At 45.3% G+C, this 13137-nt stretch overlaps 1 protein-coding gene across 4 annotated transcripts in view; it reads right to left on the reverse strand.

Annotated features, from left to right (window-relative positions):
* Positions 1-13137, reverse strand: part of SERCA (ATPase sarcoplasmic/endoplasmic reticulum Ca2+ transporting SERCA) — a 101468-nt gene that overhangs the window by 9668 nt on the left and 78663 nt on the right. For all 4 annotated transcript variants that reach the window (XM_050173123.3, XM_050173126.3, XM_055067513.2 and 1 more), the window contains exons 12-18: positions 12771-13037; positions 10611-10829; positions 9552-9887; positions 6862-7252; positions 3272-3524; positions 1692-1809; positions 659-776 (exon numbers count right to left, since the gene is read on the reverse strand). In XM_050173123.3, coding sequence (XP_050029080.1) covers positions 659-776; positions 1692-1809; positions 3272-3524; positions 6862-7252; positions 9552-9887; positions 10611-10829; positions 12771-13037 — 1702 coding nt within the window. The remainder of the gene's footprint in view (positions 1-658; positions 777-1691; positions 1810-3271; positions 3525-6861; positions 7253-9551; positions 9888-10610; positions 10830-12770; positions 13038-13137) is intronic.

A 13137-nucleotide genomic window follows, 5' to 3' on the forward strand; every position in this document is an offset into this window, starting at 1 on the left:
GGCTATCGACAGCGCCCGTCATTTCCAAAGTCTAGCGCACACACAACTCCAGTACCCCAAGACTTCCTCGCCTTCTATGTGCAGGTGCGTTCCATTTGCACCAATGTGAGTGAGCCGAATGCTTTCGGGGTTTGACTGGCCCCAGAACTTTAGGGAATGGGGCTATTAGCAGAAACAAGAGGTGCAGCCACCACCTGAAAGGTGGGATCACAACACGCGAGAGGCGCTCGCTAAGATGTTAGGTAGTTGGGAGGAAAGGGGGCATTCAAAACCGTCAGGAACTAGGAGAAAAGAAAAAAAAGAAAGCGCGAGGGACAGAGTAGGTGAGACAGGTCAGTTGTCAGTTCAGTGGTGGTAGTCTGGCCAAGGAGCAGCAGCAGTCCCAAACGCATCACAGGGAGAGCGAGGAGAAGTCAAGGTATTGAATGAAGCTGATGAGGGTGGGGGAGAGAGAGAGAGAAAAAAAATATGAAAAACAGGACCACAACAATCCAGCTGGAGGCGTTCGAGGAAAAGAAGGCAGGCGCCTGGGGTAAAGGGGATGGTGGTGACGAGAGGAGTGGCTTTCTTTTTGCTCAGATTGGGCAGTAGAGGGCAATGGCCAGAAATCCCACCCAGGTGCCCATCAGGAGGGAGAGTTCATAGTAATACTGTGTACCATCGATGAACTTGCGGGCGATGAACTTCATCGTCTCGTCGAGGATGATGACCGGAATGGACATCTTGAGGACAGCAAACCACTCGGCCACAGACAGAGGGCACACAGAGAACACCGTCTGCGCAGCGGGAGGAAAAAAAAAGAAAAAAAGTCAGTCCTGGCCATGGCTGCAGATCAGTTTTAGGACAAAAATGGGAGATTGCAAGCTATGCCCAATGGCTCCCTGTACTCTGTTAAACTGACCTCAAATAGAATAAAGGTACAGATGTCAATTAACGCTGATCATGCTGCGAAAGACTTCTCGAAGACAGTCACCACTGTGCGTGTGGAATGCAACATATGAAATATACAGTGTGCATCCATTTTTCAATGTGTACTATTGATGTCAGCTGTTTGTGTATTTGAGATAACTGTGACAGTCTTTAAAACATTACGTTATGAAACCACTGATAGTCCATGCGGGATAAAGGAACAAAACTTCACTTACATATGGTACAGCCTAGAATAGTCCACCACCAACTGTTCAACCATTAGCACTTGCTGTTGATTCGCCACTAACAATTGCAAGAATGTGAACCGCTCGAAAGAGGTCACTATAGAAGGGATTAGCCCTGCACCATGACCAACTGTGTACAGAGCTTGTACTGGTAAGTACTGGAAATAGACATGAGCTTTATGAATACGTTACTTCACATATACTGCTTTTAAACAGCCAGGTGATCTGTTCCTGATGTTCGTTCAGAACTCCAAGAGGGGAGTGTCAGAATTACAGTGCCGTTAAAGACTGATTCTGTTCTGGCAGACATGTCTTACCATTACCGAGATGCTGCACTCCTGTGCTCAAATGCAACGTCTATCAATGTTTACGTCTCTGTAGGCCGATCATAACACTGCATCAGTCTGCAGTCGGAACGTGCTCGCACAAGAAAGACAATGTGCATAATATATGGCAATATGGAATAAGTACTGGCTACTTGGTCTACAACAGGCTTCGGCAACAGCATGCGGCAACGCAGACGAGATTACAACTCACATTGAGGATGTCGCAGTACAGCACAACAAAGTGAAGTGTCATGGAAAGAGTCATGGCTGCCACCAGCCACAAGTTGGTCCAGGGAGGCATCACCAGGAGAGACTGGTTCTCGGACAAGCTGCACAGGTGCAACAATGAGTCGGCAACAATGTGAAACTGGAAGGCAAACACTGCGTCACCTTTAAGAACGGACAAAAGAAAGAAAATGGGCCCCTGCATATTCTGTAGCTGTTTGCTTGAGCCTGAAGCCTTTGCAACTACAGGTATGACTCGATTAGAGCCTTTGCTGCGACTACCCCATATAAGCTTCATTAACATAAGTTAGGGTTTGGTGGTTTAACGTCACGAGGCTGCACGGTACACTGCGAGCGATGCCACGGAGCTGAAATTTTGTAACCCTGTAATGCCCAGCATCAGTTTCACATCAAGGAAAACTCATTGACTTCTATTTCACGTCACAGAAAGCCCCATTTCTAGCCCCCTCCCATATAGGAACAAATGTTATTTGAGTTACAGCTTAGAATTAAAACTTTCTCCAGTACACATAAAAAAAATGCTACTATAACAAGTGCCCCAATTATCATGCACAGAGATCCAAAAATGTGCAAATGCCATGCAGCTGGCGGGACTCAAGGTAATGTTTGCTGTCGTTTGGAGATAGATTGCTTTTTGCATTCTGTGCAATTACATAGGCTTAAAGCCCCAGCTGGTCAAAATTAATCAGGAGTTCTCCACATCGTGCCTCATGATCAGATTGTAGTTTTGGCACATAAAACCCCATAATTTAATTTAGTCTTAATCAACTTCTCGAATATTGCAATTACATACATGAAAAGTGTGAATGAGAAAATTGTAGAGCAACATGAAAAACTCCCCAACATAGCTTTGTGTTGCTCAATGTGTGCTACATAAAAAATTTTTTCGGAGTGTGAAAAACGCGAGTGAATACACACAAAGTGCCTCGAGCTGCCAGTTGCACATGGCAATTTTTCGTGTATTCGCAGGCTTCTTTCACACTTGGAAAAACACTTATGTAGCACGTATTGAGCAACAGAAAGCTGTGTTGGGAGTTCTTCATGTGGCTCTACAATCTTCTGATTGACAATTTTCAACTCATTATATTTCAGAAGCTGATCAATTAATTTGGATTAATTATGCAATTAGGTAGAACGCAGAAAATAATCTGAGTATCTGGAAGCGACAGCAAACAACATTACCTTGGTTCTGTCCAGCTATGTGGCATTTGCATATTTTAAAATCTTGTTGCATGATAGTTGGGACGCCCCTGTATAGGTCATTCAGTAGGTTTCCTGTGCTTATCAAATAATAATTTTGAGGTATCAGAACAACATAGCATATATGTGATATACTGGGAAGTACAGGATTGAAGTGCACCCAGAGCATGCTACGTGAGCATTTTTGGCCACCACCCCCGTCGGAACGCCACGGTCGCATATGGGAATCGAGCCCACAACCCCGTGCTAGCAGTGCAATGCTATAATTACTGCATTGAATATAACCCTTCTGTTACACTAACGCAAAAAGAGAAGCATAAGTTATCGCTCAGCATGCATGCGCACCTGTTGAGGGCATTGAGCATCTCAATGGTGACGAGCACAGACAAGGCCATGGTCATCGGGTGTGGGTCGTGGAAGACCGCGCAGTCGACACCACGGAAGTTCTCCTTGTCTGTGAGGCAGGACAGGTGGTGCGTCAGCTGATAGTAGTTGAGGTGAGGCCCCGCCGGGCACACCATGTACCACCAGGCCGCCGCGCCCACCGTCGCAGCACCCACGTAGCCCCCAATGGCCATGTACCGGAAGAACAGCCAGCCTGGAACGAAAGTGTGGACACACATACGCTTACATTGAGCATCAGCGTCCTCCTAGCGACCTCTCAAAAGGCACCGATGGCCTTGCCTCCGGAAGGCGTGCGTTGCCTTTGAAGCGCACCAAATTGAAATGCTCAGAAGCGGCTTGTAATAGGACCAAGATGGCGCCAACCAGCTGCTGTCGAGCGGCGCGTGCTACCGTGGCACAAAGTTGGGTCAGTCAACAATTATAAATTGTTTTTTAACACCTCTTGACAGCATTGACCAATAACATTTCACCAGGGCATACTTCGAACAATAAAGACTTTCAAATCGTGATTTCCGAAAACTGACATTTTCCCCACCAATTTTTCGCTATCTTAAGACCCATGTACCTCCTTAATAAATGGGCTATGACAGCATTGACCACTGGACAGAGATAGTACATGAATGAGACCATTGTCAAATCTAGAGAAAAGAGTGTCCAGCAAGTAAAACATCCTGCAATCGTCAAAAGGTCAGCCATCCAAGCTCAAACATCACGGGGAAGAGGATCTTGCACTTTATGCGTACACCTTGCAAGCTCATGAAATCCTCTCACGCTTAGTATAATAGAAGGATGTATGTAATTGCGGATACTCGTGCACATTTACTTTTGTGGGACTCTGCTTGCAACGAAATGCCTCACTGGAGAGACAGTTGTTCTGATAATGCACGGAAGAACTGCGCATATAAAATAAAACAAGCACAAGGTGCGCCACTGCTTTCACCCCATCCACTTCCACTGGCTGAGACCACCCGCATGCACTGAAAATACAGTCGCAGACAGATGTTTCCGACTCCCAAGAATTTGAACTTGATGGATATTCCGGACTTCAGAAATGTATCGTCGGGGTTCTCATAGGGGTGGTGCATTTTCCCACCCGATTTTTAAGATAAATTTAGGCCCCAAAGCTCGATTTTCCGGACTAAATAGCTCGTTCCGAGCCACACTATCCGATCTCGGGGGCCGTCATATTGAATTTTCCACTCGCTTGGCTTCCGCTGGCCTGCTGTATAGCCTCCAAGATTAGGATGCACACATATTCAATAAAGAGCGCGCAACACTCTCCAGTCTCAGAGGCTGTGCCCGCTCTTGGCTGACAAAACGCTCTAGGGGATGGCACTTGTTCTTGTTTATTTCTTTTTTCAGTCAGCACTACCGTCATAATCACTTAATGTGGGATCCATTTTTATTATTTTATTTATTTTTGAAGTTTCGGTTGCTATTTGCACGTGGTGTGTCTGCAGAGCAGGTGTGTCTTGGAGACGTCGTATCTTTGCTTGTGTTCATGCAGCGTCGCATTTGTGTGATCGGCACCACCTCGTGTGTCTTCGGGAGAGCGAAGTGGTGTGAAGAAACGTGGCTCGTTTCTTCTATCTCCATCGTAGATTGCCAACACGGTGATGCTCTTCTCAGACTGTATACGAAGACAACGTCACTCTTGTGCAAATCCAAGCAAATTTGATAGCCTTCAAGCGATCAAGCTAGTATGAGGCAGGGCGTTATTAGAGATTTTTTAAGCCACTCTAAATGTTTTTTTTTTTTGGCTGAACGAGTTTTTCGGACCAGGAAATTAGTTCGAGACTGTACAAAGGAGTCTCTTTAAAAGGAACCTCAAGGGACCAGTAAAATTGGCTCCGTTTATCAGGAGTTCCACTTACCGAGAGACAAAGCTGAACACAATTGCATGACCTAACCTAACCTAAAAGTGATTTCCGTTTGTCGAGACTGTACTTTATCTCCAAAAGCGGCTGATAATAAATTAAGGCCCAGAGGCCCAAAAAGTGAAAACAACCATCTAGGCATTTCATGCTCGCGCACACACCGATTGTTTGATCCAAATCACAAGGTTTAATACCTGAAAGCAACATTGGGGTTGCATGAAAGATTCCTTAGTGGGGGATCTGGATCAATTTTGACTGCCTAAGGATCTTTAACATGCACCTACAGTACTTGCTCAATTATAACTCGCATTCGATTGTGACGCGCACCTGTTTGCCATGATCTAAAAAAAAGGAAGTCCTTTATAGTACCGTACAACTCATGCTTTCATACAGAAATACAACTTTCTCTCATTTGGAAAAACAAATATTTACTCCCAATGCACTAAAGTTGCAATGAATAAAAGAAGTTGCAGTTTCGCCCGAAAGGCAAAGCACCGTTTGCGATAGCAAATCAGTAGACAGCTATAAGTAAGGATAACAGTTTTATTGGCCACACAAGCTCGCAAACATTTGCTTACTAACTGAATTAACAAGCATGGTGCCAGCGCACACGAGCAAATATGAACACGTCTCACTTGATGGTCGTGGAAACTCGCAATCAGAACGGTGTAGTGAGGAAGTGCGGTAGCAAGAGCGAGCGAATTGACCTTCATGCTGCCTCTTGCTTAAACATGAAATAAGCGACGAGAACACAGTGCGGTGTGTTCTCGTACCTAGACACGTGGGCTCTGTTTCCATTGCAGATTGCTTCCAAGATTGCTTCCACACAACCGCGCCGTATGCGGCAGCCGCCGGAGTAGAATGCCTCTCCTCCTGTTTGCTCCAGTCCTGCACGCACGTTTCGGGGACTCCGAGTGCCCGTGATGCGGCCCGATTTCCGCTCTATGATTTCAGTTCCTATCCGCACACGAGATTACTTTCAATTGCTGCATCATGATGAACTCAGCGTGTCTTCGTGGTCGGCACTTCCACGCTGATAGAGCAAACGCAGAAAACAGGAAGACAAACCGTGTGCTTATCTAAACACACATACTACAGCGCATGGAGGAAGCTACGGCAGCTAGGCTCAAAGCATGCAAGAGGTGGCCAACTTGAAATGTCAATGGAAATATGGTAATGCAGATTTAGGGTTGTACTCAATTCAATGCGCATGCAATATTTGGACCCATTTTATCAGAAAAGAAGTGCACGGTAGATTCAAGTAAATCCAGTATATCTAAGTATGTGAGCGTTTTTGCATTCTGCCCTCATCGAAATGTGATCGTCACCACTGGAAATTCAGCAAAATGCTATAGCTACGATAGGTTGGCAAACTGGTTCGTGCAACCAGTGTTTAGCATCGGTCACTTCAAAAGGTGTTTGCTGTATCATGGCACGATCCAACAATTTTGTGATAGTCGATGACGCCAGCCAATCATGGCAAGTTAAAGAGGACCTCCGGAGCACCGGCCTTGAAGGTCGGGTGTGGTTTTTTTACGAAGTCAAGGGCGGGTTCATGATGTAAATACAGTATGACACATTGGGCATTGTAGGGTTCTGTAAGGACACTCAGTCAATTTGTGACTGAAGGGGCTAAAAACGGGAGCCACTGACCTGAGATGAGGGACTCGTCGGCCTTGCGAGGAGGTCGCTCCATGATGTCCAAGTCGGGCGGGTTGAAGCCCAAGGCGGTGGCAGGCAAGCCGTCAGTCACCAGGTTCACCCAGAGCAGCTGCACGGGGATCAGGGCCTCGGGCAGGCCAAGTGCTGCCGTCAGGAAGATGCTCACCACCTCACCAATGTTGGACGAGATCAGGTAACGGATGAACTGCTTCATGTTGTTGTAGATCGCACGCCCTTCCTCCACAGCTGACACAATGCTAGAGAAGTTGTCATCGGCGAGCACCATTTCCGAAGCAGACTTGGCCACTGCTGTACCCGAGCCCATCGCGATGCCAATTTCAGCCTTCTTCAGAGCAGGTGCATCATTCACGCCGTCACCAGTCTGCGCAAGAAGAGAGCAGGGGTGAAAAAGTAGGCCACAAAAGTAGGGGTGCCCCAGAAACAATTCAAATTCAAACAACATTGAATACTTTCAGAATAATGAATAGCTGCAATCACAATGCGAAATAAACTTTACACCCCAGTATACTTAATGTTAGCTAGTTTCAGCCATTAGTTTGTTATGAAGCATTTATTAAAAGCACAAATGGAGCATTAGGAACAAACAAGTACTGTATTTACTCGCATAATGATCGCACTCTTGTCAAAAGAATTGATGCAAATTCAGGGGTGCGATCACTTTGCGGGTTAAATTTCCCGCGATATTTTTTTCATCCCGCATTTGCTGCGGGATGACAACAGGTCAACAAGCAGGCTGCTGCCACTGTAACAGTGCGGGACACCAAAACAAATAAGGCGCCCGGCAGAGCAAGCCGAACGAGATTTTTGTTCTCGTGAGTACATTACGTGCATTGAAACAGTTTCTTCCGTATCAGTAATACTATCGTTAATATTGGCAAGTTTGCGACAACAACGTAGCCATGTTACAAGCGTTGGTGTATAAATAGGGTACACTTCTAGCGTATCAGTGTAAACGTGGCCATTAAAGTTGCCGCTTGCGATTTGGTGCGTTCCCACGAGTGCAGTTGAGAAGAATCGAAAGGTGCCTTTTTTGTTGTTGGCCAAAACCATTATGAAGCCTACAAGTAATAACGACAAGGCAAGTATGGTTGTAGCTCTTTTTTTTTCATGGAAGTGCGGAAAGTGATGAAAGGAATGAAATGGGGCATCTGCTTAATAATGTTTGGTGCGTGCAGACCGCTTGGTATGTCTTCGAGAGTCGTTCGCGTAGCATTTGACAGCATTCGACAGATGGTAAGCGCGATCATTATTAGCTAGACTTGGCACACAACATATCGCCGCGACAAGTTTGGGGTGTGATCATTACACGGGAAAGAAAAATAGAATTTTGACGACAAAAATCAGGGGTGCAATCAATACAAGAGTGCGATCATTATGCGCGTAAATACGGTAGTTTCTTAACATCCACAGGGCTCCTCATAGAATTTGAATGAACAATGTACACGCCGCACAGTCTGTAAAGTATGGCTACCTAACTGATGTCGCCTGCTCCACTACGCTAGTGTTCATGTTTTATGTCTATATGATGCCCGTGGGAATGAAAATTTACTAGACTTCTGCTACAATTTTGTTTATTTGGGCACAGTCAACCTTTAGAGAAATTCGAAAAGTACTGGAAGAATATTTGCATTTATGAATAGTAACTATTCAATTCTAACACTGAACCGAACAGTACACAGATTCATTATTCGAAAGTTTTGAATATTCCCACACCCCTCATAATAGCAGTAGGGAAAACCAAAAAGAAACAAATGTTTACCTCTGCTAACCCTGGGAAGAAGGCAAAACAGTATGACCAACTCACAGTCTCCCTAACTATCATTCATATCACTACGTTTCAGTTTAATTTTGGCTTCACAAATGTGTCTTGCTGACACCTTCCTTAGCACTGCTCAAAATAGAGAGGCTATTTGTGCCTTTAACATAAAGCTTTTTTGTCTCTAGCATACATGTGCAGTGGTTCACAGAAACATTTACAGCACAGACGCCACAAAATAGCTGAATTTTGGTGTGGTCTGAACACGCAATGAGGAATCGAAAAGGCCACATTTTGTGCTTTCTGTGCACGGTAACCCATGCCCCTTTCAATTCCAGCAGACAAACCTGGGCTTTGGAAAAGCTAATTGTGTCCATGGCCCCTGTCGTCTCGAAAGTTCTGTGTGCCACTGTACAGCTTTTAGTACAGGCTACACAAGCCCAGCGCCAATAATGTGGACAACTGTCCAGCCATGCCCATTACCTCAGGTGGTAAATGCGAAGACTTAGGGAGTGCAGAAAGCTAGCTAGTACGTACTTTAACCAATGCTCATGCGCAACACAGTTTGCTGAAACAAAAATTAGAAACAACAAAGAAAGTGATTTTTGATTCGGTTGTCATGGCTTCACTAGCTGCAGAGAAGCGTGGGAGTGCAGCACTCGTCAGTTTGTCATCTGTAGAAACCGATTTGATTGCAAGCATGCAAAACAATGGTGTGGTAAAGGAGGGTGGTGCTTTATCGGTTTCACTTTTTACAGCAATAACATACTAAAAAGAAAAGGTTGCTAGTTGCACTTCGCCCCGTAAACCTGTGTCTGTCCCCGTTATTAGTGTTGTGCTTTAAAGTCTGTGCATTCTCAAAATTAAAAAGCAATGTGGTTGAAAGTAAAACAGGGGCACCCACCATGGCAGAAATCTCGCCGTCGGCCTGGAGGAACTCAACAATTTTGCTTTTGTGGGCGGGCTCCACTCGTGAAAACAACCGCGCCCTCTGGACGGCTCGTCGCTGTTCCTCCAAGGGTAAGTCGTCGAACTCGCGGCCAGAGTAGGACATACCCGTGGTGTCTTCATCCTCCCCAAAGACACCGATGCGGCGGCAGATAGCCTCAGCCGTGCCCTTGTTGTCGCCCGTGATGACAATGACCCGAATGCCGGCAGCCCGGCAACGCATGATGGAGTCAAACACTTCCTTCCGGGGTGGATCGAGCATGCCCACCACACCGACAAAGGTCATGTTCACCTGCAAGGGTGACAAAGAATCACGCCAAGGTTATCAGGCTAACTGCTGTCCTATTGTGAACTGTGCACTGTAAGGTAGAGAAAATTAATGGGAACACCCCCAATTTTGCATTTACACCTCACCAACACCTTTCCGGTCAATCGTGTTGATCTGTTTACAACAGTCGAAACTTGTAACAAAGTTGCATGTGACATGAAAATACAGACATATCTAATATTTGTTATAAACATACATGCTGATACAGGCAAAAAATGAAAAATGCTATCAGGTCTGTGGAAAAAAACAAAAACAAGCAAGAGTGATGCCCTTGACAGGCTAGCAAATCCTGTGAATTTTCATTGCCCATTCTTGGCTTACCATGCTGATACGTGGCATGGGAACAACAATAAATTACAGACGCACTTTGCATCATTGCTAACGCACAACAGTGCCATCGGTGTGATCATGCGCAATCGGCCCTAACTCTGCAAATACAGCTACTATAAGAACAGCCCATAACAGCAGGAGAATACTCTATGAAATAAAGTATGACACTGCCAAGTTTTAAATTTATTTCACTTTTGATAATTCGCTGATTGAGGTTTGTCTGAATTTATAGATACACACGTGAGCAGCTCGCACTTATAACTTGGCACAAGCCATCAAAAAAATGTAAAACGCAAGACAAGTCCACATCCTGCAAGAGTTGTAGCCCAGAGACATGCAATGATGCAAGAGGCGCACCTCATAGGTTGCAAACTTGTTGGAGTCACCAAGTTCCATCTCTTCCGGCTTGGGTGGGTTGTCCAAGGTGGCAAGGGCCAGGCACCGCAGTGTGTCACGGCCTGTGCCGTAGGCACGCGTCAGGTCCAAGATGCGCTGCTTCACAGCTCCCGACATGGCCATCTTCTTGTCGCCGACCCTGCAGTGGGTGCACCGATCCAGAACACCCTCAGGGGCTCCCTGCAGAAACGACACTCGGTCAGAACAAGGAAGCGTAGAATTAGCGGCAACGTCTGTCGTCATTAAAGCAATACCATAGGACGTAAGCAGAACTCATTAAGGGCCTTGTTTCATCAATCTGGCAACACTGCCTGTGTCTGCTATCTTCTCAGAAGCACAGCTGCGACGCGCTGTACCTTGTGTGGCTATTCAGGACTAAAATGCAAGTCCTCCATCGTCCAGCGATTAACGAACAGCGAACTTCGTTGCGTCCCCCCGAATCAACGGAGCCCCTGCCCACTGGCTTTTACACCCTTGGATATTCGTCTAAACGGCCTTCTCGAGAGGCACACTGCTTTAAAATCGAAACCTTTGGTGAGCTTTTTTTTTTCACGGCAACATGCACTTCGAATCTGAGGTAAGCACCTGCAACAATTGCCCATATGCTCTCAAATTTTTTACTAAAGCCTCTAAAACTCCCTTGCATTCCAACTCTTCAAATTCATAGTGTCCGCAAAAAAATGTGGCATTGAAAAATTGAAGTTTCAGCAGATGTCCAGTTCACGGAAGTTGATAAAACACCATGCACACAACTAATGAGCAATGTGGCTGCTCTGTTCATGTTGAATGCTTGCTTTCAGCACGTGAACAAACTGTGCGAGTCAGACCACGCATGCATGTCCCGTAAAAATGTAGAACGAACGTGATTGGCAAGTTGAGGATCAGAGTTTAATTAGTTCCGTGCACTGTTTTCTGCCATTTGCTGCTGCAAGTATCAAGTTTCTGCATGACAGAATGCTACGCAGTTTCTCTCCTTTGCATTCCGTTCACTGCTTAAGGGGAGACGCAGCAACTGCAGTGGTCAAATTGTCAAAATTGCACTACCCTCTACCTCTGCATGACAGATTCATGACACATAAAGGCAACTAAGGTGCACGAAACTGCTGCAAATAAGCGAAAACCGACATTATAACGTAAAGAAAGTGTCCTCACAGGCAAAGGACTACATCCCAGTTGGGTTTTAGGTGCTCAAAGTAAATATTTAAATGTTTATAACGAATGAAACTGAGTTCCGTTTTCTCAGCTTCCATTTTCTGTGCAAGTTGATTTTCAGTCATCCCAGTGCCATTTCACAACAAATGATCATTGTCTTGTGCACTTAGGTCCTGAAACATTGATGAGTGCAATAAAGCTGTCCTCATAAGCTGCACCTCATAAAAAAATTTATAAGGTTGTTTTTTTCTTTTTCAAAAGTCGTTAGTAAGGCAATTACGGGTAGTAAAGTTTAAAAAATGTATGCTCATTTTGGCATTTACTATGTAAACCAACAGCTTTATTGCACAGAATGGGTCTATGGGCCTTTGTGAACATGCTGATGTGAAAATCTTGGCAAACTTGTAATTATTAAATCTGGGGATGATCACTACAGGCTGTCAAGTGTTGTAACCCAAAAACTGTGATAGTACAAAAATGGTTTCACTTATATCAGCATAACAAATCGTACCTGCATGCCAACTTTAATCAATTTGCTCCCATAAATAAAAAATAAGTTTTCACTGCCACGTCCCCCTTAATTCCTGCATTGCTTTTGTGCTTCATGCATTCCCATGTTGGGGACTTCACTGTTTACAAACGCTCAGACTTCAATCAAGCACAGTGCAATAACATGAGCAACCCTGAAAACATGCTGTTAGGTGCGTTACTAAGGAGGTGCGCAAACCTCGATTATATAGTGGGACGTCTCAATACCAGAGCAGAAAACAAAGAAACAAATGTTAATTAAATGCTAAATGGAAGTACAAAAAAAAAATGAACGCACATGAGATTCAACAGCGTGCCGTGTGGTCAAGCAGCGACAGCTTGAGGATAAAGCACGTGGGCCTTGTCTATCTCTATGCGTGTTGCCAAGAGAGCGACAGGTCTGCGAGCTGACAATGCAGAAAGGTTGTGCAACAGACTCGCCTTCACAAACATCTTGGGTCCAGTGCCGAGCTTGGTGTTCGCAGCGGCCCTCGTAGGAACACAGAAAGAGCTCATAGACTTTCGGTCCCGGGAGAACTCAAGGGTGAACTCTTTCTTCCACATTGCCTGCACGCCATGATTGACCGTCAATGCTGCATCGCGCCTGGACTTTCCGCTCTTGTCGAATCCGAAGGGGTTCATCTTCTCAGCCAGCACAATCAGTGCAGTCTCAGTGGCCTCACCCACTTTTTCAAAGGCTTGCTTGTACTGCACGGAATAAAGGAGACCAACACACAGGCTTTAAATATGGTGTACAGATGCCACAACACTGCCTACAAGATAAATTGGGCACACAACTAGCACTTCA

This window comes from Dermacentor andersoni, chromosome 3, assembly GCF_023375885.2.
Source record: "Dermacentor andersoni chromosome 3, qqDerAnde1_hic_scaffold, whole genome shotgun sequence".
Classification (NCBI taxonomy): Eukaryota; Metazoa; Arthropoda; class Arachnida; order Ixodida; family Ixodidae; genus Dermacentor; species Dermacentor andersoni.